General features: G+C 40.3%; 2 protein-coding genes and 1 long non-coding RNA gene across 6 annotated transcripts in view; 1 reads left to right on the top strand and 2 right to left on the bottom strand.

The window, feature by feature from the left end:
- The first annotated feature begins 71 nt into the window (after window positions 1-71).
- On the top strand, window positions 72-8,590 carry TIMM9 (translocase of inner mitochondrial membrane 9). Of its 3 annotated transcripts, none has more exons than XM_075753305.1 (4): window positions 72-93; window positions 4,886-4,954; window positions 5,289-5,384; window positions 8,077-8,590. In XM_075753305.1, exons 2-4 carry the CDS (start codon window positions 4,916-4,918, stop codon window positions 8,209-8,211), a joined length of 270 nt encoding a protein of 89 aa, XP_075609420.1. In that variant the 5' UTR covers window positions 72-93; window positions 4,886-4,915; the 3' UTR covers window positions 8,212-8,590. The 3 variants fall into 3 exon arrangements, with proteins under 3 accessions (XP_075609420.1, XP_075609419.1, XP_075609422.1); XM_075753304.1 differs by having other exon boundaries at window positions 93-187; XM_075753307.1 differs by lacking the exon at window positions 72-93 and adding an exon at window positions 230-1,056.
- LOC142601967 (uncharacterized) lies at window positions 5,380-16,447 on the bottom strand. The gene is made up of 4 exons (XR_012835527.1): window positions 14,022-16,447; window positions 13,544-13,691; window positions 12,335-12,482; window positions 5,380-6,071 (listed from the first exon to the last, which is right to left on the bottom strand). It is a non-coding gene; the product is annotated as an uncharacterized LOC142601967 (long non-coding RNA).
- Window positions 16,448-16,963: 516 nt separating this feature from the next.
- The window catches only part of ARID4A (AT-rich interaction domain 4A), a 49,984-nt gene continuing 40,341 nt past the window's right edge, over window positions 16,964-26,606 (bottom strand). The window contains exons 17-24 of one of the 2 annotated variants that reach the window (XM_075753303.1): window positions 24,851-25,048; window positions 23,585-23,669; window positions 23,264-23,396; window positions 20,895-22,025; window positions 20,599-20,703; window positions 19,700-19,915; window positions 19,337-19,483; window positions 16,964-18,814 (exon numbers count right to left, since the gene is read on the bottom strand). In XM_075753303.1, the coding sequence (XP_075609418.1) occupies window positions 18,711-18,814; window positions 19,337-19,483; window positions 19,700-19,915; window positions 20,599-20,703; window positions 20,895-22,025; window positions 23,264-23,396; window positions 23,585-23,669; window positions 24,851-25,048 (2,119 nt within the window). In that variant the 3' untranslated portion in view covers window positions 16,964-18,710. Of the gene's footprint in view, window positions 18,815-19,336; window positions 19,484-19,699; window positions 19,916-20,598; window positions 20,704-20,894; window positions 22,026-23,194; window positions 23,397-23,584; window positions 23,670-24,850; window positions 25,049-26,606 lie in introns of both variants that reach the window. The other variant, XM_075753302.1, reaches the window with a different exon arrangement.

The following is a 26,606-nucleotide window of genomic DNA, read 5'->3' as shown; positions in this document are numbered from 1 at the left end:
CGGAAGGAAACTTGCGCCCTATCCCCGCCCGCTTCCGGTAGAGCGGCGAGAGGGGCAGATAAGAGCGCTGCGCTTCGGAGAGTAAAGCCGTTGGTAAGTCTGCGCTCGCTGATTCGTCGTGCGGCGAATCGGCGGGGCTAGTGGGCCTGCTGCGGCCGGGGCTCCCTTCCCCTCCCGCGCGGTCCGGGTGAGTGCGGGCAGCGGCGCTCCTGATGGGGCCGCCCCGGGCGGGATGGACCGGGCAGCCCAGCGTGGCCCCTCGGCCGTGCCCCGCCGCCTCACGGCAGGCCCCGCGGCGGTGAGGAGAGCGGAGCTCCTTCCTGAGAGGCCGGAGCGGCGCCGCCGAGGAGCGGGTGGCGGGGCCTCATGTCAGCTCTGTGGTGGGGGCTGGCGGTGCCGCGTTGCGGGACGTGGGTTGCGAGGGCGGCGGGCTGGGGTCGGCCGTCAGGAGCGGCTGTTACCGGGAGAGGGAGCGGGCGGCGCTGTGCTGTGCTCGGTGGGGAGGCAGGGCAGGAGGGACGGAAAAGGTCCCATGGATGAAGAAAGCTCCGTCCCAGTTTCCCGGTTTCGGGCATTTTTCTAGTGCTGAGGTGTGCTCTCCCGGCGGGATGAGGGGGAAGGGGCTCGCTCCTGTACCCGCACCGGCCTGGCTGGGGCTGTTGGGTCGGGGCTGGGCTCAGCGAGCATCTCCTCAGGAGAGAAACTCAAGGTGCCCTTGAAAGCAAGAACTGCAGGATGTAGTTAAAAAAACAAACCCCAAATCGGCATTGTTTTATCTCTAGCTCAGGTTGGGCTCTTACTGGGTCATAAGTATCAACCTGGCCTAATCTAACTTAAATAGGAGACTGCTCATGGAGAAATATGTGTCTTCTCCCAGGACAGACCCCCTTGTGTGTGCTCAGCCTGTTCAGAGAGGCTCTCAAGGTGTTTGATTTCAGACTTACTATGTTAACTCACCTTTGGCATTAGCAGACTTCTACCATCAACCTCTTCTTCCTCAGAGCAGGGTCTAGTCCATGGCCACAAGATGATGAATTACAATAACCTGTGCACCAGGTACATCATCTTATCCAGCCACCTTCTCACCAGTTCCTGCTTCATCTCACCACCTGCCCTTGAAGACAGACTGTCACGTGTGGGGCCGGAGGAAAACCTTTGTGTAACCATGTTGCCCACATCAGCGCACAGGAGAGCGGCCCGTGCCCGCTCTGGGAGTGGGGGAGAGCTGGGTTGTGCCCTCCTGGCAGGGAGGGGGCATTGCGGGGCCATCACCGCTGTCTTGCTGGGCTAGCGCAGGCCAGAGGGTCACCTGGGCACACAGCACCAGGACTCCTGTATCAAATTGCCTCTTGTCCTGAATTTTATGTGATTAGTTAAGCAGCCTGCTGGTTTCATAGGTATTTGTAGTTTGATTGGATTCACTAAAAGAGCTCTTTAAATTAGTGAGGTTTTTTAATCTGATATCAAGTTCTAGCCTAGTAATTCTCAACAATAAAAAAACCACTTCCTCCACAAGCTGTGGGTGCTTTATCTTGACATGTTTCTTTGACTTGATATTTTTATTCTTCTTTGATCCCTTTTACACATTTGCAGAAACACTTGCGTGGTGTTCTGTGTGTACAATTGGAAGCGAAGGTTTAAAAAAATAAATTGCAGCTTTGTACATATAGAGTAGGTTGTACCTACACCTAATGCAGGTTGTTAATCAGGATAACAAGTGTGATGGATTTATGGTGTTCCTCCATAGCCCCTCTCCCCCAGTAAAATGTAGCTTCTCACAAAAAGATAGGAAAAACCCCCAACACAGGGCTTGTTTAGTTTCCATGGGAAAGGATACTGTTGACTTGAGATTAGGGAATAGACACTAACATTGATTACCTCGGGGGGGGGAACTGCCTCACTGTAGTTTACAGTGCATGTTTCACCTGTAAGACCTCAGGCTGTTAGTGGGGGCAGGCTCTTCAGCTATCCAGCAGTACAGTAATAATAATCAAAAGCTCTGTTCCGGTTATTAGTGTTTAGGAATATGTCTGTGAGGCCTCTGCTTCCAAAGATCTGGAGATGCAGCTAGGGAAGCTGTGCTCCCACATGTACAAAGTTTTAGAAGAGTTCTGACCTCTGTAGGTCTGGCTCTTGTTCCTTCTGCCATTTAAACGGATAAATGACTGACCCGGGTTAGCTAGGAATCCTTAACCTAATCACCATTTTTATTAAATAAACTAGCTTTAGCTTCTTAAAAAAAAGCTGTTGCTCCGTAGTGATTTCATGTTTCTGTGGGAGGGGTAGCCACAGCAGAAGCAAATATTAGAAGTGTTTTACAGATTCTAAAACAAGGCTGGGAGCTGGGAAGGCTCTTGCATAGAGAATACATTTGACTAGGCCAAAGCCTTTATTATCTTTGGAAAGAGGATGGAAAATCCTGACCATGAGAAATCAAAACTTCAAGTTATCCTTAGCTGCTAAGTTTGCTCAGAGAGGCTTATCTTAAAAGAATGTCTCTTCAGAACATCGAAACATATTTGGAAGAGCTTCAGGGCCCTTCAGGAAGGGAAACTTCCCAGCTGTTGCTGCTTTCCTGGTGAACCAGCATGTCCAGACCATGTGGCCCTTGTTGCAGAGGCTTATTCAGAGATATCTGCTTCCTTCACTGTGACAGCTTTAAAGTGCAATGCTGAATTTTCAAATCATGCTTAGCCCAGAGGAAAATAATCCAAGTCGCATAGGCTTAAACCTGAAGCATGCTGGCGTTGTTTGAGCAGCTATGTAAGAAGCTGTGTGGAGTGTTAGTTGAGGTGCCAAGCCCTGTAATGGGCTCTTTCATCACTTTTTTCTTCTTGTTTCACAGGCTGGAGGGAAAGGGGACAAACAACAAGAAAACTTGAAATTATACATTTAACATACTTTAAGAATAAACCAGATATGTACATTTCTGGGAATGTTCAGGTAGCATGTTTTTAGATGTTAAGGCAACTGCTTGTAATTTATAGCTACAGAAGAGGTGCAGTAGAGCCATGTAATTTCACTGCCTCCTGTGTCGAAAGTCTAAAATACCTGTAGGGGGACAAGTGCTTCAGACACTTCAAATCAGAGAGTGCCATTGTGCTGATTTAAATCAGAGCTATTTCCCAAGTGTAAGTGTAAAAGCTTTGTGGAACTGCAGTTCAGTAAAACTGTAATTTTAAGCTTGCCAAACTAGTCACAGAAGAACAAAAGATGAGGTTTGTTAGAAACAAGCGTAATGAAGCAATACCAAGTGTGAGAAAATGGCACTGACAGGAGTTGAAGCTTTTAGTTTTCTGTGCTTGGGAAAGGACAAAAGTCTTTCCTGTTCTCTGTGGCTTTTAACTCTCTGCTTAATAATCAACTCAAACTAACTTTATAGAATTGTCACTGATTATTCTTCTAACAGGCTGAGAAACAAGATAGTGGAGTTGCTATTCTTGTTACTAGTTGTCCTAGATGACAGTCATGTCCACTTCTCCTAAAACAAGTTAGAGGTTTACGTTAATCTGACTAACACCTTGTTTAGCAACAACAGCAACCATATTCTGTAGGTTCTCCTTAAAAGTAACCTGTGTTGCTATCTACCCATGAGGAATTCTTGGTTGTGGGGGTATGCATCTTAATAATCATATGTGTTCTTTACATCCAATCCCCAAATTGATTTCCTGTGTAGTGATAAAGTGTAATGTTAAGGCGCAGATGTTGTAATTACTCTGCTACTGGGAGGGGGTGTAGGGAGAGTGCATGCTTGTGAGAGCTTCATGGTGCTATTTTTAGTTGCTTAGTTTTCTTTTGTAGAAATAAATATTAATGTCTTTTTGTTTGTGTTCAGAAGGCTTGCTTACCCTTTCCCTTCCCCTGCTGAGAGACTAGAATAGTTTAAGCTTTCTAAAACATGAATGTCTTGCTCAAAATTTGGCAAAGCATAATAAAAGATTAATTATAAGTAACCCTTGCTAAAAGGCTAAATGAACTTTTTTCACAAAGTGATTACAGTTCAGTATTAATTTTTCTTCCACAAGTTGATGTGAATTAAACTGAAGGCTCTTGTTCTCCTAAACATGTAATATTACCTTGCATTATCATCTGTGATAGGTCTTAGATAATATGTAAATTAAGGGAAAAGGAAAGCTAGATTTCAGTGTTCTTTTAGGAAACCTGCAGGGATCTTTTCAAGCTTTAACTTGTTTACCGTGGTGGATGAGGAATGTGAGTCTTCCTTGAGGATTCTTGCTTAAATTCTTGGATCCATGGCTGTTCATTCTTCCCTTTTTCTTTGTCTCTTTCACTTCCTTTAAGGCCATTCTCATTCTTTTATGTTTTCTTGCATTTAATTCGCTATATTCAACAACCAGAACATTTGCTCTAGTTTAAGTGTTTGGTGGGAATGCAGCTACACAGAAACCAGATGTCTTCTCTGATGCAAGCTGGCTTATGCTGCATCTATTCAGAGTGGCTACAATTTTATACTTGCCTTTTTTCTTAGTGTTTTTACAGATTACATCTAAAGTCACTGAAACTATAAGGCTAGAGAATGTTATTGCTTGCTTCTCCCCTGACTTGTGCCCTAGTTTTACTCTGTAAATTTGAAAGCATTTATAAAAGACTTTTTATAAAGTTACTTTAACTGTTTGAAATCCTTATTTAAAGGACAGCAGTTAACAGGTGGACCTGGGAAGGTTTCACACCTGGCATTATCTTGGATCTTCTTGTAACTGAAAACATTTTGAAAGAAAATTACCTATTTAAGTGGATGGCTTGAAAGTCTGCTAGTGAAGTTGTATTTAAACACACTTCGAGGACGTATAAAATTCCATTCTGTTATAAAATATTGCTGTTCATGTCTATGCTTTTTGTGTGAAACTTTACTTTTTATCTTCAGAATAGGTGAGTGAATCACAGGTGGTAGAACATGGCTGGCCAAATATCGGAATCTGATCAGATCAAGCAGGTAAGATGCTGTATTCGTGAGTGGTGGGTTTGAAGATCTTATTTTTGTCATGTAGAGTAAAAGGTGTAGGGCATGGAGAAGGACAAAAGGTTGAAGTTATCTTAGTTAAGGTTAATTCTGTAGCAACCAAAATTTAAACACTTGATCACTGACCGACGCAGTCTAGTATCTGATTTGAGTACTATCAGCATTTGGTGCTGAAATCTTTTGATAGTAAACTTTTCTAGTGACTCATCCTTTAAATGTTAGTGTCACCAGCTAGCCCATGCAGCTGTGTATAAAAATTAATGCAGACTTTTTTAATACTCCTTGTCTGTTCAATTTTTATTTATAGTTCAAGGAGTTTCTTGGAACATACAATAAACTTACAGAAAACTGCTTCCTGGACTGCATAAAGGATTTCACTAGCAGAGAGGTTAAACCAGAAGAGGTAGGTAAATGTTTCCTGTGCTTTTAATGACCTTTTGGTAGAACTGCTGTGTAACATTCAAATTTCAGGAACGACTTGAACTTTTGATCTTTCAAGTATTTAAAAATCTTGTTAGCAGTCCTTAGTGGAGTGTAGGTGTCTGGCATGTAGCTTCAAGTGAGAAAGAAGGTGAGTTAGTGGAAGGAAGGGAAATAGCTTGTCTGTAGTTTTGCTTCTCTAAGTAAGTCCAAAGGTGATGACAAATAGTTCTTTGTACCCTAGCAGTCTGTTTACAAAAAGAAACCAAAGCCAAGTGCTTTTGATGTGTTAAATCATCAGCTACAGACAAACTGTGAGCTAGGACCTCTTGAGGTTTTGTCATTGTTGTCTTTTCAGTACATACACACAGAGAGAATCTTTCCAATCTCACTTGAGTATTGGCTGCTTATTGCAACTCTGTGTGTTTCCTTCTCTGAGCTATCAGTGGAGGTTCTTGCGCCTTGACTTCTGATGGGTGGTATCTTTATGGACATGGAAGTTGCCCACCTACAGCCTGCATCTTGTTTTTTGAAGGTAGAATCCTGCTGAAATACTTGTTTACTTACCCATGTTTCCTGCGTTGTAGTGAGTCATAGAAACATAGGCCTCCAAAGCTCTGGCTGTTAAATCCACTTCTCTGCCTTGCAGGGAGCTCCATCACATAGTCATCTACAAAAAAGATTAAGCTCTTGATAAGATTAGTTTGTGGGCTTTTTGCCTCTCCTCTCCTGCTGAGAGGCTGTTTCAAAGTCTCGTAATTTTGTTGGTTAAAAGTCTAATAACCTTTGCTTGACTCTACTGGCAGGGAAAAAACCCCTAAAGTTTTAAACTAATCATTGTTTTTGAGTATCTTCTGACTCCTTGGAGTCAGCGCAGGCAAAAATCATGTCTCCTTTCATCTTTTGTTTTGCTGTGCTAAGGAAAGCTCTCTTAGCTTCCCAAGGCAGATTCCTTGTTTCCCTGATCTTCTCTGCATCTGTTTCAGTAGAATTTTTATTGACAATAGGAGGTCAAAATTACTCTGGATAAGGTCTTGTTATTGTCTTTTACCAGCTTTTTTTGAATTGCTTGAACAATACAAGGAGTGTCAGTTAACAGAACTGACAGAAGTGCTACTGGCACAACCTCTTTACCTTTCTGGGATGGTATTTGATTTCCAGTAGAGGATTATACTTCTTTCTTCTGCTACCAAAAGTGTTACTAGAATTTCTTTAAAAATAACAGTTCATATAGTCTTTAATGAAAGACCTGGGAAGCAAAACCAAAGAATGCTCATTGGAGGGAAGTTAAACTTGGATCACTTAGATCCAATAATATTTTTAAATTCTAATCTGCTTTTTCTGCAAAGGGGCAGTACAGGAGCTGTCTGTTAACGATGGAGGTTAGGAAGAAACTTTCTTATGGGAAGCTTTATCCATAATTGTCCATTAAGGAGTTTCTTGCAGAGCATCTGGCTCTGGCCCCTGCTGGAAACAGGACACTGGTCTAGATGGACCACTGGTCTGATCTGGTATGGAAATTCCTATGTTCCTATTTAAAGTTGTATTTTCTTATTAAATAATTAAGATTAATACCTCCATGATTCTCATTTGAGAATCTATATTTGGAAAAAAAAAAAAAAAAAGCTTCTGACCTCTTTCCCTACAGCAAATCTGTCCTGCAAGTCTGGACTTCCCCAGGCACCATATCACAAACACCACACCCTCTGGGAGAAGTGGCTTTGGGTAGTTCAGGAATTTGTTTCCTAGTGAGACTGAACTCCTGCTTAACAGGTTTTGCTGTAGCTCATGCCAGGTCCAGGAGAGAGAAAGGCGAGTGGTGTGCATAGCTGCATGGTTACTTTGTCTTGTTCATTTTCAGCCCCTCTGGTTTTCACGTCCCTTTAAACTGAGGAGAATAAAAAAAGCAATTTCTGGTTTTCTAGTAATCATGCAAAGTGGTCATCTTTCCTTTATCTAAATTTGTTAACTTTTACAGTGATAGCAAGGTTTAGAACCGTGATACAGAATATCTGACTGGTAGAACTGTTGCTCAGAAATAGATCTAACTTTCTTACACTTAAAGAAAAAAACCCAAGCCTCTAAAGTTAAAAAACAATACTATGTGTGGAATAGGCCCTGGTATTTCTTTGCCTGCCCAGCTGCCTGATAGAACTTCAGCGGGTACTACTCTGGTTGCCTTTGAAGGTTAACCAAGCAGGTACAAGAAGACTGATAGGGCTAACAGGACAAGGTCGAAAAAAGTTAAACTGAGGTAGCACACAGTGATCATATTTGACTGTCAAAAATATTATGTGTTTGTAAAGAGAATTTTAAAAATATACTAATTGAATAGATTTTGTATTTATTGCAAAATAAAATGCTTTATATACTTAATTTCACAAGAGGAGCCCAAGGATGAAATGGCAGTATCTCCTAGATCTGAGATGTTTTCCGTGAATACCTTCATATGAGAATGAATATTAAAAGATGTTTCGGACATCCCTCAAGCCAAACCTCATGTTTTCTGCTTCACAGAGAGGCTGTGCACAATTAGGCCCTCATCTTGAGGCTTAACACAGCATATGAGATGTAGTCACCTAATCATTTATCCCTGTATATGATTATATTTTGGGTCCTGTTTGGGGAAGTGTTTTAATTACTGTTTGAAGTGTTTTGTGTCCCTTTTCCTCTAGATGACTTGCTCAGACCACTGCCTACAGAAGTATTTAAAAATGACACAGAGGATCTCCATGAGATTTCAGGAGTACCATATTCAGCAGAACGAAGCTCTGGCAGCTAAAGCAGGATTGCTTGGCCAACCTCGTTAGACTCGAGCACTCTGTTCAGACTTTACAAGCAGTGTCAGTGTTCACTAGGCAAGAACACAGTTTGGATTTCCTACTGTCAGGATGTATGTCCAGCAACTCAGAAGAGAGTTCTAGATGCTGTTCAGACAGTGGAAAACATGAAGGGTTAAACAAGAAGTTAGTCACAGCGGACTGGCAATGGAGTCTGTTTCTGAGCCCTTTTTCACTCTACAATGGAGTAAAATATTGACACAAACTTTTCCAGGGCCCACAGACTGGTATCTTTAAATGTCAAGGGTGGTGGGGGTTATACTGCCTTTCTGCTAGGACTGGTTCAGATGAAAAAAGTATAATATGGGAAGTATGATTTTTTACTTAAGTAAAATAAATGGGAACTGTACACTTGCATGTATTTTTTTTCTAAAGATGCATCTTTAGGACACCACTCAAGAACAGCATTTTGTTTGTGGTCTCATTCCTTCTCAGCTACTACAGAGTTCTGCTTATTCATTACTGCTTGAAGCTGCTGATAGATAACAGAATTAGTGACTTTATTTCAGCAGCTGGGGATTTGTGAATGTGTTATTTCTCTTAATTCAGGAAGAACTTCTGTGGAGCCACCCTCACAGAGCCTGGTGATCATTCTGACTCCTGGAGTGCTGGATGGTGGTGATTAGAGTGTCAAGCTGAGGGTGGTTGTAAAGGGCAGACAACTGCTGTAGCTAACGAGCTCAAGTAGGCAGGGATGCTCTGCCAGCTTACCCCTAGGTTATGTTTGCCTCATGTTTCACCAGGTTATTTAGAAGGGACAGGAGTGTGTCACTACCAACACCTGTGCCCAAGGCAACTTCTCTGCCCTCCTTGCTTCCCTCAGGGAAGCCCAGTGGTCCTCCAAACCCCGCTTCCTTGCCTGATGCAAGCGTGATGCGCTCCAAGCACTGAGCCTGCTGGCAGTTTTCTCCTTTAATGGTGTGAATGCCAACAGAAAGTACAAGTGTTCTGCTGCTGGATGAGTACAGAGAGAAGTTTGTGGGAGCTAACTGTTCTGATGTTGTGGTTTAGAATATACATACCAGGCCTTTGGAAGGATCTTTATAGCTGAAGTCCTGCAGTCAGATTGTTAGTACAGTAGAATGATACCTAACAAACAGGCACATTTTATCTTGGCTCTAACTAATAAAATACAGGAACAAAAGGAAGTGAACATCAGGATTACTGTATTGATTTGGAGATTTCAAGTGATGAAGACTGAAGCAAAGCTATTTCATGTCAGCTGCCAGATTCTGTTGTTGGGTAGAAAGGCAACAATAAGGAACAAAAATGGCAGGAAACCTGCCCACATGGTGGTTTTTGTTGTTACCTTCTCTGTTGCTTTTTATTTCCAGCAGCAGTTTGAAAGAATGATTTTCTGCCTGTTTCTTTCTTTACTACTGAAACTCTCAGCTATTCAGGCTGTGGATTACTAGGCCTTGACTGCAGCACAGTATGCCTGCCACTTGCACTGGACACTGCTCTGTTTGCTGCTGCTTAAAGCTGCCCCAGGTCTCCACAGAAATCTGTTCATACACCTTTCAGAGGTGGAAGAAACAAGTATGTTCCTACAGTCTCATTTACATGTGTTTTGTACTAGCCCTATCACAACTCTTTCCTACATAGCCATCTCCAAGGTTACAAGACACGGGCTAAGAGCGAACTGTGAAATAGTAAAGGCTAAAATAGACCCCAAATAAGGCAGCAAGTCTCCAATGTCCTGTGTTTTCAAAGGAATTGCAGGCTAATGATGTCTAGATTGTTTGCTACAATTAGGCCACAAATGTTATGGCCAATTAGAAATAATATATCCATAGTAAATTTTCAAGGCTTTCTTTAAAGCAGTCTTTTTGTTAAAACACTTGAAAGTAATGCATGATTGAAATTATCCCATTTTCCACTGCATAATGAGATACAAAGGGAGTAGTTGCTCAGAAAAGTGACTGAAGAGTTTAAGTGCTGGGATTTGAGGATGTTTGCGTCTTCTGGGGCTGAAGTGAGGGGAGGTTGAAAAATAAATCCGTTTTCCTTCACGTTTCTGTGTTTGGGGATTTGGGGGTAGGAAGATGTTTAAATATGGAAGACATTTACTGTAAAAAAAAGTTCAAGTAAATTACTTTCAGGTTCCCCATTTTCCTTTTACTCCAGTTTTTAAGCTGCCGTAACTCACTGTTATGCAAGGAAAATGTATAATCTTAAAATCTAATCAGACATATCCCACTGCCTCTCCCTATGCTCACTAAAACAAACAGGTGGGATGAAAGGTGTCACTGAAGTATAAGCATAGGGTTGATACCCTGGAATGAAGTTGGCCAGACAAAAACTCCTGACTTCCACAGTAGCGATGTGCTTATAGTGACTGCAGTTTATTTACCAATGTGCCTGCTAATTATGACTATTTCAAAGCTAACTAGAGTGGAAAATAAGTTGCAATGCTACTGCACAAAGATGCAGATAAGGCTGGAGTCACTGGCTCGCTCTTTTGGATAACCAGTTTTGCCCTAGCTCTATTTCACTCAAAAAATGTTGCAATCTTTCCACTTCTCTCAGTCCAGGTGACTGATGGAAGAAAGAGGATACAAATATATTTTAGCTTGGAAATAAAGTGCATCCAGGTGCTGCAGAAAACAACAGCAAATACTTTCTTAAAAGGTTAACTTGCTTTGCTGAGCTTCAACTTCCCTTTGCTTCCTTGGTGAGTCAGCACATCCTAATGGCTGGCTCAAATCATGTTATTTAGAAAACAGCACCTCATAAGATTTTGTTAACAGGACTTGTGGGTTGAGAATGATCAGTGACAGTGTTTCAGTACCTCTCACACATTTGATCAGCATGTATTAGCAAAGTGTTGCAGCTGGTCTTTCTTCCTTGGAACAAAACTTCTCAAAAATATTTATCTGCAAATGCAAGAATCTGTATTTCTGTCCACTCTGAAGGCTAGGAATGCCTATGAAGGCAAGCCAGGCTGCATGTTTTCTCTCCCAGCCAAGTATTCTAACCTCCATGGCATAGCTTAATCTGGAGTGTTCTCCTTCCCTCCTCTTGAATAGCTTCAAGTTTACATGGCATAATGAAACGCACAGCCAAAAAATGAGTATACAGCTTAGTCTGTGGATCCTAACTGAAAGGCAACAGTTACGTAAGATAAGGTGTGTGGAGAGTAGGTGGATCACCTTGATGAGGCCTATTAGGTTAGGTGCAGGAATAGAACCAATTCTGATGGGAGGAGGAGCAAAGGGTGAAAAATGGAGTGTTGCTGAGGAAGGAGTACTGAGAAAGTTGTGAAAAAAGTGAGCTGGAGTGGAGGCACGAGGGGAGAGAAGGCAACAACAGCGCAGCCTGCCAAAAAATGGCTTGATGAAACTGGGCTAGTGAATAGACACTCATTTGGAGGTGACATTCATAGCAGCAGAGACAGGAACACAGATCCTTCATTCTGAAATGAGTGTCTGATCCAAAAGGCTACAGAAGTGTGCAATTACTAGTCAGCTCACAGAAAACAGAACAATTTCAACAGGAAGGGTCAAATGAGAATCTTGATCCAGAATGCCCTGTACATCAATGGTTCTGGCAGAGTGATCAGATCAATCATCTGGAAGATTATAATAGAGGTTCCTTGAATTCTTTCAAGGATAGGAGCAAAGTCCTAATTTCTGTAACCCTCACTGAGAACTTCAACTACTGAGCTCTTATCTGGAAGGCAGGGAAAGGATGCAACTGCAGTCTTCTGTAAGGAAAGTGTGGGTTAAATACCTAATGTCCAGAGATCGACTGTGGCTGTGACTTCACTGCAAGGAGGCATTCCTCTGTACTTTTAAATACTTAACTCTGAGAATGGAGTTTAAGCAACAGCTCTTTTTTCAGCATTTTCTATTAGCTAGGTTAGGAGGTCAGCACACAGCATTTGAGGAATCTAGTTCAAATCTTGGGAAGTCCATTAAGCTCAGCTCCAAAATTTTTTGAATGAGTCTGGCCCAAACTCTAAAAGCAATTAGAGCTTGTGACACCTAAACTTGCATCATGTTTGCACACAGAGTTTTGAGAAGACAGCATTAAAAAGAACTCTAAATAAATTCTGCTAAACATTAGAAATGTTTTTTAAATTATGTTTTACCTTAACATCATGCTCCTTTAGCCTTTTGGTGTTTGGTTCTTTCTGTAAATGCAACAGGGAGCATTCAGCATTCAAGTTTTAGTAGTTCAGGACTGTAAAATGATGGTCAAGTCTTCCTAGGATTTCTCACATACAGAAACAGATGTAACTGAAAGACATGAAAGAGCCTAAATCACTCTAAAAGACAATTAAAAAATCTACACTTACGCAATGCTTGAATTGACTATGGGTGGTCAAAATTTTTTATTCTGTAACTTGGGCCTTCTCTGAGGGAAAGTGAGAGGATTGCTGAGGGAGCTGGGCTCACTGTGTAAATATTTAAGGCACTACGCTTGATATATTGCCATTTATTTATGTAACACGAAGGGGAGCTTATCTAAATTTCAAATAATCAAAGTAGAAATCCAGTTGGTGGTTATTTCTGTACTTTACAGATCTTGCCCTTACTAGGAGACAGAACTGGGCACCTCTTTCCCTTTCTGCCCAAGCACATGTTGAATTTCTGTGCGTGCTGCTGGCCCAGGGACCTGCCAGGAACTCCGTTTTGAGTCACGGCTGAGAGAGGAGGGTTTCAAGCCTCCCTCGCACAGGGCATAGCTCTAACCACCTTATCGGTAGGAGAGGGGTGCTGGCTGCCTCTCCTGCCGCATTTTTGCTTCGATCTCTGGGAGAAAGTGCCTCGGTGCCCCACGGAGGACACGGATTCCTCCCCGGGGACGGCGGCGGGGCCCGCGGAGAAGAGCGGTGGGACTCCAGCCCTGCCACGTCGTCCCCCGGGGCCTACGGGCTCTTCTAGCCCTTCGCCGGAATCCGTCCCTCGGCGTCTCTCCCCCTCAGTGAGAAGCGCGGCGGCTTGGCCTACGGCGCCCGCTGAGGCGCGAGAGTGCAGCCCGCCGCCACCTCCCCACAGCAGCGGGAGCGGCGGCTTCTCCCGCCGCCTCAGGGCAGCCCTTCCCCTGGCGGCCAACGCCCCTCAGGCGCCACCACCCCCTCAGCCACCGCCTCCGAGCTCCCGCCCTCCATTTGGGGGGGCGCTGGCGCTAGCCTTTGAAACGCCGCCAGAGCAGGGGCGGCGGCGGAGGGGCTGAGGGACGGGCTGGGGGCTCCCCTCGGTAACTCGCCCTCACGCGTGGGTGTGCCGGGCCGGGGGAGGGAGGGTCCTGCGGTCAGCGTGTGTGGAGGAAAGAAAAAAACGCACAGGTTTCTTACAGGTTTTTATTGCCTTCAGGGCACGTAGGGAGGATGTCTCAGAGAGGGAAGCGAAATGCTGTGGCAGGTGACAAAGGTGATCAGGGAGCAGCCATGGCAGGCGAGGTGCCGCTTGGCTGTAGGGGCCCACGGCAGGAGGGTGACAGATCTGAAATGAAAAAGGAAAAAGAATGAAGAGTGTAGAAAACAACAATTGTAAGAGACCCGACCTAAGGCAGGCAATCGGGGACTTGACTGTAAAAAGCAATGCTCCATGGAGAAGCTGCTGGGATGGCATGGTGGATCACAGGGTGGGAAACAGAGTGTAAGCACAAGGAATAGAGAGTTTAGGGTTTTTCCCTCTTTTTAAATGAAATGAATGTGCATCAAGAGATAATTCTAAGCTGTGCATAAACAAGTGGCTTGTTAAAAAAAAAAATCAAAACAAACCACCGTTGTGCAATATAACAAAGTATTTCATACAAATTCCACATCTTACCCCTCCTTACGTAACTGGCAGAGCTGGCAGGTTCATGGCAAATTAGGTCACGCTGTACCCAGATGAGGGATTAGACGAGGAACAGTTTAGAAATAGCTGAAGACACTGACAGGCTGGCATGGAAATGTTGGGTTACTTGAAGAGCAGGGAAAGACACATTGCCAGCAACACGTAACCATCCCTCGCCAGCAAGGCTCACAGCGAGAGTTAACCTCACACCACTGAGAAACAACCTGCAGGTTTTCACAGGTGTAATGCAGCTCTAGTGCTGATTTTCTTTACTGGCAAGCAATGAAAGAGAGAAAATAAGTGTCACAATGCTGCTGTGGGTTTTTTTTCATGATGAGTGAGCTGCACGGAATTAAAGCCAAGTGTCATATAAAAGCAGAGGCAAATACTTTTTTACCTTTGAAAACTATTGGTATAGGATAAGCAAAGGATGCGGCTACTGATATAAATAGGAGGTAGTTGCAGACCTGAAGCAGAACCAACCAGCACAGCCCTGCTCCAAAACAGAAAGTAGGATTTCTCTGAAAATGGGAAGCAGGAATAGCAACATAAATAGGGCTGAGATAATTCAAAACAAAGAGGAAGCAAGGAAAGTCCTATTCTTAGAAAGGGTGAGAAACAGTCTGCTTTCACAATTAAGACTCATTTAAAGAAAACTGAAAAGATAAGGCAATGCAGTGAGTATTTGTCTTTTTCTGCACATTGTAGCAAATAATAAAATCCCAAGTACAAAGAAATAAAAATAATGAAGATTTTAGTGCACAGTATCTGCAAAACCTAAGGGTGCAGTGAAGTAAACAGCTTGACATACTTTTGTTAACACATCTTTTGTTTCAGCTTGTAAGTCTGTCTTCTGGCTCATCTGTCAGATTTGTTTCAAGTGATCAAACCAAACATTCTCTTGTCTTTAAAGGAAAACAACATCATTTCTTAGACTTACTGCCGTAAAAGAATTCCAGTAAATGCTGCCCAGAAAACCCATTTGGCCGCCTCAGCTATCCAAGAATAATTTTAATGGAGAAAAGAAGAACATTTTATAAGAACATTCATTTTTTTAATGTGACATTCCATCTGGCTGACAAACCTTTCTGGAGAGAGAAGGCTCTCGCAAGAGTGGATAGTCTGAGATACAGGAGTTGACAATATTGAGATTCTCTTCCCAGCTCCCCATCAAAGCCATCCTGAGTAATTCTGGTAGCCACTACGGTAAATTTGTTTCACCTCTGTTGAAATAATGGCTTGTTATTATTGTTCCGACATCTGTGCTTCTCCTGCCCCATCTGTTCAAACTGATTAAGCAAGAGGTTTCTCAAACACCAGCAATCTGATGGAGGAGCCAGCAACAAGTGGAGATTTAACTGGGTGTTGCTAAAGTTACACATTAGAGAGGCATTAACATCTCATTAGTATACATGTAGCTGGTACACTTTATGAAAAGAAAGTAAAAACTAAAACAAGCAGGAAAATGAATCTTTTCTTACCTTATGTCCTTGCATGCAAATATTTCAAGTTTTTTCCCACTTTCAGATATATGCCAATACAAAAATAATGAATCTGACAGAAATCTGACAGTTCTTTGTATCAATTGCAAGAGGTGGGGGGAGAGTCTGAATTCTCTTACAGCCCTGTTAACAGTTCTAACAGTATTTGATCCCATCATCTTAGTTATATATATTTTTTAACCTCCTAACTAAGCTTGAAATAACATGTATCATTTTGAGAAAAAACTGCAGAAGACTAGAAGGCAGGAAAGAGTGTGAAGCCTGCCAAGAGGGTGCTTTATTTTGATTGCTCTTGCAAACACGATACCTAATCTCTTATTAAAAAAAAAATCCCAATTCAGTATAATCATAAGTACTGTGTCCTTGACAGCACAAACTTTCATTCAAGGCATTGGAAGACACTCTGGAATTTATTTTATGGTAACAAAGCAGAAATAAAGAGATTATAGTAAAGTTAGAAATAAAAGACCTATTAGGGTTTCTTGTTGATATCACCTTTAGCACAGGATAGTCCCATATATATTATGTAGTCAATCATCTTTTCCCTATGGGATTTTTAAACTTCATAGAAACTACTTTAAACATCTACTGAATAATCTGGCTAACCGATACGCTTCTTGCCAGAAAGATAAAACTAGGAAATCATTAACACGCCGTAGGCTTTGCCAGTAGCTTGGCAGAAAGTCATCACCTTTTCTTGCAGGTTTAGTTTCCTGCCAGAGTAGTCATGGTGGTTGTTACTGGGGGAGTGGGTGTCTGTCTGATGAGTACTAGTGCAAGGTGGAAGGAGGGAAGGAGGGAAGGAGGGAAGGAGGGAAGGAGGGAAGGAGGGAAGGAGGGAAGGAGGGAAGGAGGGAAGGAGGGAAGGAGGGAAGGAGGGAAGGAGGGAAGGAGGGAAGGAGGGAAGGAGGGAAGGAGGGTTCTCTATGTCAAGGAGCAACCATCTGTTAGAATGGGTTTCTGTGTTTCACGGGACCGTACCTTCACTCTTCTGTGCAATATTTTAAACGTTCCTAAGAGATAACAAGCCGTCAGTGTACACAGTGTGAACGTCTATGCCGAAGTACGGACAGTTCAGAGCTCATCCATCATCTGTGCATGTTGAGTGTGTGTATATGCCTGTTTAAGATCTCGCACTGTTTGTAGACAGAGGTTAGATATCTGCATTAGATAAAATTAATCCTATTATTTCACTGAATTTAAAATTTACTTCTGTAAATATTAAGCATGGAAGATAATCTGAGAAAATGTGACCCATGTTATTTCCTTTTAAATGAGTATTGCTTTTTATTCATAGCTATTATAAGATTAACAGTAAAAGTTAGCTCTGAAAAAAAGTCTTTACAACAATTTATGGAGATTAATTTTCCTATTTAGGTAAGTCCAGACATTTACAAGAACAATCACTTAAATAAAAATAGAATATAAAGCCTATGTTTAAAACATGGCCTTTATTAATGCTGTCTAGTGAGCTCCATATTATGTTACATTGAAATAGTTCTGCTTTGCTTAAGAAAAGACAGAAAAAGTGCATTTACAAGAGTACTTTTTCTTTAATTTTCTGCGAAAATGGAAGGAATTGGAATCACAAGTTGACAAATGTTGTAAAATGAAATTTCAAGAAACATCAATTTTAGTAATGCTACGCCATCACTAGTGTTTCGTTCTGACTTTCTGCCGTGTGAACCAGAGTATCCTGATATACAGTCTAGAGCATCTATGTTATTACTCTACAGCATATTAAACACAGAAAAGGGGGTTAAGAACCCCTTTCAATGTACAAACATGAATAAAAAAATTGATAAAAAAATCACTTTTTTACATAATGTATATGCAAACTGTTTTAAATACATGGTTTTGGAAGAGTTATTTACAAACTGTATCTGTCTGTGGGACAATCCACAGACAAAGCATACACAGTTGCTTTACTTTATTGTTGCATCTCAACTTTGGGAGATATAAATTCATTCGGCAGTATAGCGAACATAAGAACTTGTGACAAAGTATCTTAAGGGCAACCCAATAAATTTTGTTCCTCAAAACAACGTAAGTACTAGGACTGCCAAAGTTTCCAAACGAAGTCATAGTTTAATCCAGATGCCCGCTTACGGATCTGCGTTGTGGAGGATACGTAGACAGACCCGTTTGAAATACAGGCACAGCTACTGGATAAAACCTCCTTAAGAGCCATAACTGGTAAGTATGTTTTCTCAAAAGAGTGAGCTAACCTAGAATTTTTTTTTTCCAATTTTATTAATATTTTAAAAAATACATAAAAATACAACATCCAATGTCTGAATAAATATATTTAACAAGTTGCAAGATACCTTATTTTACACAAAAATTTCAGCTTTAGAAATCTTGTTAAATAACTTCATTGTTGTTATATATTTCATTTTTCGTCTTTTTGTAACAAAATAAAAACTCTGAAATTACATAGAAAAAAGACAAAATATTTTTGTCAAGGGATAAGATAGTCCACTGAAAACCTATTCACAATTCCACTGTAAACATTAATAAACATTAAAATATTTGCATAATTGTGTGCTCAAAAATCCTATAAAAAGTGGAAGACTTATTACAACTGTAGTTTTCAGTCAACTACACTTCCTTTCACAATTTATTTTGTCCCATTTACACCTTTAAAACTGGGCACATTGCTGAACACATACTTTGGCAGTTCTGTATAGCAAGTGCTTCTTCAAAGAGGAACTACTCACCAAGAGTTAACGTACAGCTCGGTGAAAGTGCAGCAGTTACTCAATTCTTTTTGATAATACTCTGATGTCTGCTTGGTGCACTTGCTTTTCTAAGATCTCCCTAGAACACCTGAATGCTTCATTGGACATAACTTTTCAAATTTGATAAGTGCCCTTTCTCTGCATTTAAAAACAAAACAAAACACAAAAGTAAAAACAAATAAAACAACAAAATCAAAACAAACACAATGACAAGCATGTCACATTGTGCCTACAAACCTTCAGTTACCAATGAGCTTAATTTCTCTGAACAGTAAATTAAACAGAAGAGGGTAGGAGGGGAGAACAGGTACAGTCCAGCAGTGGAAGTGTGTACAGAATATACTTGGCAATGTCAAACCAGTTGAGTGCTTTCTGTGGTTGAATTTCAGGATTTATGTCCATGGCAGCAAGTTGCTGGCAAGGCAGAGAAATGTGTATCACCTGCATTCTACAGCAAGCACATTTTGTGGAGGAGAAGATGATGATGGACTCATTCCAGTGTCTGATGAAGCAGATGACATGGACGCTCCTGTATGTGACACTGAATATACAGAACAACAGATCAGCATCAGATTATCAAAGTACACGACAGAATGAAGCTTTCCTTGGTTATCAGGGTGTTTAAAAGACCTCAAAGAAGTGGCACAGTCACAGAAAACTGATACAGACTTTTGGTCAATTGCTTTGGCTGCTATATTCACACAAAGTGGGTGAGTAACCCTACCCTTTCTGCATCACAGACTAATTGAAAAGTTAAATCAGGTAAGTCATTACACTGATTGAAAACTCAGACCGAGGTTGCACTAACTAGGAAGTCCAAGTTTCTAATCCACAGTCACAAAATAGTCAGTGAATGTTTTTGTTAGGTTCAAGCTCTGAAAAGCCACAAATATTCTTTCTAAATATGTATAGGTATGAACAGGATAAACAGATGATAACATTTTTTTTCCTCTCCTCCCCACCACCCCCACCCCAAAACACTGTCAATTAAACTCAAGTTGCTTTGAGTTATGTATTTTCAAGAAAATGAACTTAGGAAGCATAAAGCAAATCTGAAAGTTACCTTCTCGGTCTTTCTTTTTTAATCGTTTTCTTCTCCTGTCTATGGTTGCTACTTCTGACTTCAAGGACATGTAGTATTTGCGTATTTCCTGTAGTTTTTCTTGTAAGAAGGAGATCCTTTCAGTGCTGCTCATATTATCTAGTTCATCTTAGAAGTGGGAAGAAAAGAAAAAATAGCTTTGTCAAGGTGACTTTAAACAAATTCTTAAGAGTATACAAGATGCAGCATGAAAGATAACATTCTTCCATAACTATACCATAAAAGGCCTACACCTAATTTTGAATCTCAAAATTTGCAGAGTTTTCTTTCTGAACAAATTTTCTTGCAAATTCCCTCTAATCAAGTCATGTAAAGAATTCTTACTGAGCTGAAAACTCCATTTGTATACTCTAGGAGAAGTGTTCTGGTGGTGGTGTTTCTCTCTGTGTTTATCCTTCTCTCCATCTTTGATGTGAGGTGAAATCACTCTTGCAGGTGATCGAGAAATCTTCTGTGGTTTGGATGCATTTATGTGTTTTACAGGAGTACATTTACTTGAACTGTCCAGGACAGGAAGGTCTTCACTGTCACTACTTTGTCCTGCAGTAAGAGAAATGTATTTGGCCTTCATGTTAAATATGTCTGAATATTGTATGTCAGGTAACTAAGATTTTTGTTTGATATTTAAAAATTATAACTGCTGCTACAGTTCTATTGACTAAATATATTGACTCATTCAATACAACAATCATCAAAAACAAGCTAAAGAAAACACAAAAATCCAGATTTCTATAGCAAGTTAAAAAATAGTCACATACTTGAGATAAAAACCACACAAGATTCCTTTTGCTGAAAAGTTACTCTTTAGCATCAAACATTTTCTCCACACTTCATAAATGCACTTTTTCCCCATGAGAAACACCCACTGTAAGACTTTAAAGGAGATGTTTCTATTCAGAACAAGCTCCCCTCTACCAAATTCATAAGCAACCCAATATATAAAAATCAGCATAATGGTAAATATTTAGCAACTGCTAATATACAAGTTTTTCCTAACAAAGTAACTAAAAATAGCCAAGAGATGTCGCAGTAACGCTGCTACCACACAGCTGGTAAGTTCTCTCCAGTTGACAGCCAATAATGATGACAAATACTCATGAAAAACCCTGACAAGGAAGTCCCACCCAGTAGAAATAACAGATAACAGTGAGAAGAGTGGGCCCTTATATGTGTTTATAGGGCAGCAAAGCTTCTCCTTCTCCCCCCCCCGCCCAGGAATGTACCTGTTCCATTCTTTTCATTTTTGGCTGCAGCACTTGTTCGCTTTGGAGTACGCTTTTGTTTTTTTGCCAGTGTTCCACTATTGCTATCACTGGGTCTTTTTTGACCTAAATAAGAAGGGAAAAAAAGAAAAGACAAGACACCTCAAATATTTCTGCTACTTACAAGCTCTCTTTATAAGCAACAAATTTAAACCCAGAAGACAAAACAAACCAGCTCTTTTTAGCAAAGTGACACCAGACTTAAGACTGCTCCAGAAATCATTACAGCAGAGAATGACTTCACAGGAAACACTCACCTTTCTCTCCAATCTCTCTCTCTTGCACGGCTATACTACAGTTGCTTGATGTAGTGCTGGCTTCAAATCCATTAGCAGACTCGCTTTCACAGAGACCTTCTTGAGACTCTTCTGCCACACTGTCGACTTCAATAGTCATGTCGCTTTCACTCTTGATGCTGCGTGATTCATCCTGACTAAGAGTAAGAGGTGAGGCCACCGAAAAGCTTGACTGGACGGCAGGGGGTAAGGCAGATGGATTTGAATTTGAAGCATTAGGGTCTGGTTTTTCTGATATTGCATCTTCACTACTGCTCTTCTCCTTTTCATCCAAGTCATCCAAGTCTACTTCATGGCAGAGCAAAGTTTCAGGACCAATCTGAGGCATTGCATCATCCTCATCTTTTAAGGGAACATTCTCGTTTTCTTCAGACGGACGTTTGAAGTTCTCATTCCTCAGCTCTTGACCATGCTGAACTGATTCTGCTACCAGGGATGGCATTTCCTCATTTTCAGTTCTGAGGGACTCTTCAGCATTCAGCCCTCTACATTCCTCTGCTCCAGTACATTCGTTGGTCCTCTCTTCAGATACAATATTTGGCACTTCCATCTCACTCTCTCGTCGATTTCTCTTCTCAGGCGATGCATGTTCTAAAGTTTTCCTTTTCAAAAGCTTCTTATCCTTTGTAGAAGGTTCTGTTTCACTTTCAGTAGTGCTGGAAATCTCTTTACAGTCCAAGGAAGACATGTCTAATCTTTCAGGTTCTCCAAGAGATTCATTTGCCACGTCGTCTTGGCTTCCTGGTGAAATCTTTGCATTCTCTGAACAGGGATCTTTTGTCTTGCTCCTTCTCCCTTTTCCTTTAGGTGATTTTTCAGCCTCTCTTTTGATTTCTTCTATTTGCTCTGTTTTATTTCCAAAAATCTGAACAATTTGTTCACTTTCTTCAACTTCCAGTTTCAGTGTTTCTAATGGCTGTACTTGAGTCCTGTCACTTTCTTTCAATGCATAAGGAATCTTTGGGTTTTCTTCATCTAGCTTCTCATCATGTAGTTTTTCACTTTTTTCCAGTTCTGAAGTTTCTGGAGAAAATTCTTCATTCAAATTCTTTTCAGATGATTCATCTGCTTCACTGTCAGATGAGCCAGAGTCTGCAAAAAATTTTTAAAAAGAGAAGGAAACAGCACCCTAAATCATCAATTTCAGCACTATTTATTTTTTCAACCACACAAATACCTTTTGTCAGTAATCTATGCTATTAACATCAGTTTACAATAAACAATTCCAAACTTCAAAATTCTGTGTTATTCAACACACTTATTACAATTCTTATTTTTACTCAAAATTTTTTATGAAACTACAATAGTAGTAGTACTTCTACTATTCCCAAAGAAGCCAACAGAAACAAATTACAGTTTATAGTAGCAAAAATACTTTTACAGATTCCTATGATCTACCTGGGGATAATGACACCTCCACCTGCCATTACAAAGACAAAACCCAAGCCTCCTCCCCTCCATGCACAGAAAAAACCCCACCTTTCCACACCACAACATGGACATTTCATTGTTAAATTATTGCACGAAACACGCATCGTGCACAGAGCAAACATTGTGACATTACCAGAAGATTATTCAGGGACCTGTACTAAAAGGAGACAGTGATTTCACTTCAGTTCTTGTTCACAGAGGCTTAAGAAAGACCAAAAATATTGCTGCTGTTTGTATATAATTAACAACCCTGCTGGATGATGTAGTACTGAGGTTGAGGACTTAATTACCACACTAAAGGCTACCATTACACCACTAGATTTGGGTCTGTTCAAGATTAGGACTGAAAGTCTCTGGCTAAAGAATATGGAATGACTTGCACAGTCATTTCCATGCCATGGCTCATCTGTGAGCAAACTGTGCTCCTCAGCTGTTGTCAGCTCAACTACTTCCTCAATAAAATTCACAGGGAGGAAAAAAAAAAGGTAAAAAATAAAAATCAAACCTCTTTTCAAAAAGGTACTGAAAAAACCTCAGAAGCATACACAGGACTAAGATCACTCACCATTTGATCCTCTATCAGAATCAAACATTCCTGAGCTACATCTCATCTATCTGTGAGGTGCTGCTAAAATCAAAAGTATTACTTTTTATAGAGTAAAATCTGCACCAAAAATTTGTTTTGTTATATTGCTTGCATGCTGACTGGTTCAGTAGGACTTTAAAGCTGCTGAGAGCACTGTGTTCACTGAAGTTCTCATATAAATGCACTGCATTACGTCACTGTTTACATGCACTTGCATGCCAGACCACGAGTGCACCAGATGTACCTTCTGTTCCATTTGGTAATGGTGAGGAATCTGACAAGTTGTTCCGTGCACTTCTGGCTCCTGATTTACCTTCACTATTAGGTGTTTTGGATAAACTGCAAGATGTGTTTGATGGAAGAGTGGATTTCAGAGGGGGTCGCCCACGCTTTGATTTTTGTTTCTCTTCATCCTTCTTCTCATCCTTTTCACTGTCTTCTTTATTCTGGGGGGGGGGGGTGGGAAATGAATTTATTAATCTGTTTCACTGCTCATCATCAAATCTTTTCTCCTTTTGCTTTAGACTTCTATTAAAAAACTAGACTGTGGACTGAATAGCTTGTTTTTTTAAATAAAGAACAGTGATAATCATTAAATATTGTACTACAAGAATCTTATTGAAACAACCATTACTTTTGTTTTTTTCTTCTGTTTTCTCTTTGGTCCTCCTTTGTCCACAGGCCAGATAATCCGATCAGCTTTCACCCATTCATCATATCTAAAAGTAAATAACAACATACTATTATTACTACATATAAAAAGTTGTTTGTAATATGAGGATTAAAAGACTGAGTTACAGAAAATATTTATTAAGGAGAGGTATGAAAGCAGAGCACATACAAACACAAGCAGCATCTGACATCAGAAAGATGAACTACATTTCTAGCTCATTAAAAAAATTATGGGATGGGGGAACAGAGGTGCAATCTTCCCTGTCTCTTGCTAGTAAAGCACTGGAACTCTGGGGACTCAGTCAGTTATAAAGTTTGTAAATTATTACACATCATATACAAAAGGCAGTTTTCACCATGCTGCGCCTCAACAGTAAAATACACTTTTTTTTCCTCAAAGGAAAATTTTTAAATTATGGAAACAAACTGGATGAGATTCTGAAAAGCACAAATATGCTACTAATGCTCTTCAAAATCTCCTGAGTTATTAAAAAGGTAAAGGGACACGTGTAAGTATTTGGGGAACATTCCCCCCCCAACTTTATGTTGCCATACAGAAATTTGCTTAGTTTACTTAGAAATGTATGGATTTGGAACACCTCAAGTTACATACCAGAAGTGTTCTATTTTTAAAAAATTGATCAATTTTGTGGTATTTTTGTCTACATCACAATGCTCTCAACAACAGCAAAAAAGCCATTTCTACAGCAGTACTAAATGTAAAGCATGGCTGCCAAGAAGCATTTGATGAATTTTTTCCTGTAGTTTTTTGTCGCTTAAGCCCTGTCCTACCCCCTCAACATGTAACAACCCTCCTTATAATCACAGTTAACATTCAATACAAGAATAAATTTTGTTGCCAAAATTTCAGTGCTTGATACACTTAATTGTAGATGTCTTCACCATTATCAATGTCTCCCTTAAATAAAGAAGTCTGATAGTGCTGACACAATAAATTACAGGGATACTCCTGTGAGGAGTGAGGATTACTCACTTTAATCCAGATGGAAACACATAAGTACGTTCTGAGATTTCAATGAAATAGTGTCATACCATGAACAAAACTACTAACAAGTGTAACAAAGTCAGATCCTGTTACCATGTTGATAATTCAATTCAGAGCCAAGTTGCTGATCATCTTTCTCTTTTTTTTTTCCTTAAAAACAAAAATTATTTTTCAAATAATCCTTTTAACAAACAAAGAAATGAAAGGCAATGTTATCCTCACCTTACATTCCAACCGTAGTAATGAACTAAATATAAAACTTCTCCATCATCAATTTCTGTGCTTTTAATACTGGCTTCATAAATTTTTTGAGTCTTTCCACGTCCATATTTTACTTTCACTTTGGTTCCAGTCAGGCAGGGTTCTGCGTCCTCCTCATCCTCTTCACCTTCTGATTCTCCTTTGTTCTCAATTTCCTCCCTGCAGTAAAATTTATTTAAAATGCCCACCAATTAGTGATAATCAATGTTTTAACATTTAACTAGCATAGCCAAGCTACTACAAAAGAAAAAGGCTGCAAAAAAATTTTTTTTCATTTTCTGCATCCTGCACTGCCTCTGAAGCTAGCTTGGACACAGCTTTTTAAAGCGAGAACAAGACTTGGGGAGAACAGAGGTAAGTGCCAAAAATATCCAGAAAAATTGTATTATAATTTAAACACAATTTAGTAGGTGTACAGCTACCTCAAATGTTAAAGATTTTTTTTTTAATGAATATTTTGATAATACAGAAAGGAAGAATTTAACTCAGTATTTGGCTCCTAAATAAGACAGGGAAAACTAACTTCAATATTTAAAATAGACTTGATTTTGACACATTATTAAAAAAAAAAAGTCTTTCTTCTACAGTTTTGCTTAATAGGCTACAGTTTACTAACAGTGCACATCAGTTTTAATTGCCACCATAGTGATCTTCTCATGGATACAAACACCATTCCATTGGAAAAAAAAAAGTGGATTACAACAGTGTTTAAGCAAGATTAAAAGTGTCTGTAGAGCTCTTACTAGCCATACCTACCTCTTATTATAGCTATATCTAATATTTAAATATTGTACTTAAACATATTTTCAAGAATTACAATCTAACCTGTTTTTACCTATACTTCTCTCCCTCGTTAAGGGTGAATTTAGCATAATGTATAAGTTAAACAAAAAAGTCGCCAAAAAAACCCCAAAACTGAAAAAGACTATGGGTTTGCTTTCAATGAAATATATTTGCTAGCCTTCAGTGAAGGAAGAACTATCGTGCTGTGGCAAACAACTAAAAGAAAGAGGACAAACACCATCAGCACCAATTAAAGAAAGTTCTTTGATGCCTTAGCCATCTGATGCATTTCTGCAACCTGCTGCACACCCACACAGTACCTTCATCTCAGGCATTTCTGCACTGCAAAATTATTGCATTTGGACTGCACAAAAAATATTTCAAAATAATTGTATGTTCTTCCCATTCCTCAAATCCCTTTAGAAGAAAATACGCAATACCCCTCTCAGTCTTTATTCAGTATCAACTTGTGTCCACACCGCTTAGCTGCATGGACAAGAAAAACAAGGTAGGAAAGCCAACTTGAACAGGTAAGACACTGCCCTTGACCACAGCCAAAGTTAGCTAAGGAGAGGTCTGCTCTGGTAATAAACTAGTCACCTGCTCACAACTTGTTTGTAACCAGGACTATAAATCCAATTCAACTTGTCAAGCTTAGTATCTGGATGCTATTTTCACCCGGCCCTTCCATGTCTCCCCATTCCCTCCTCTTCAACCTACTTCTAGGTTTCATTCCAACTCCCTCTTTCCTTCTCCTTTGCTTTATTAGCTGATCCTCTTCCTGCCTGTCAGTATGTACTAGTGTGATAAAACACCAACAGAACCTTGGCAAGACCTTCAAGAAAAAGAAAGTGAAAAAAACTGTCTGGCATCTACCAGAAAAAAAATGCTTCCCTAAAGTACAGCAGACTCTACTAGCTTGAAATAAAATTTT

Source organism: Balearica regulorum, chromosome 5 (genome assembly GCF_011004875.1).
Source record: "Balearica regulorum gibbericeps isolate bBalReg1 chromosome 5, bBalReg1.pri, whole genome shotgun sequence".
In the NCBI taxonomy this organism is placed as follows: domain Eukaryota; kingdom Metazoa; phylum Chordata; class Aves; order Gruiformes; family Gruidae; genus Balearica; species Balearica regulorum.
This window is presented reverse-complemented; position numbering and strand designations above follow the sequence as displayed.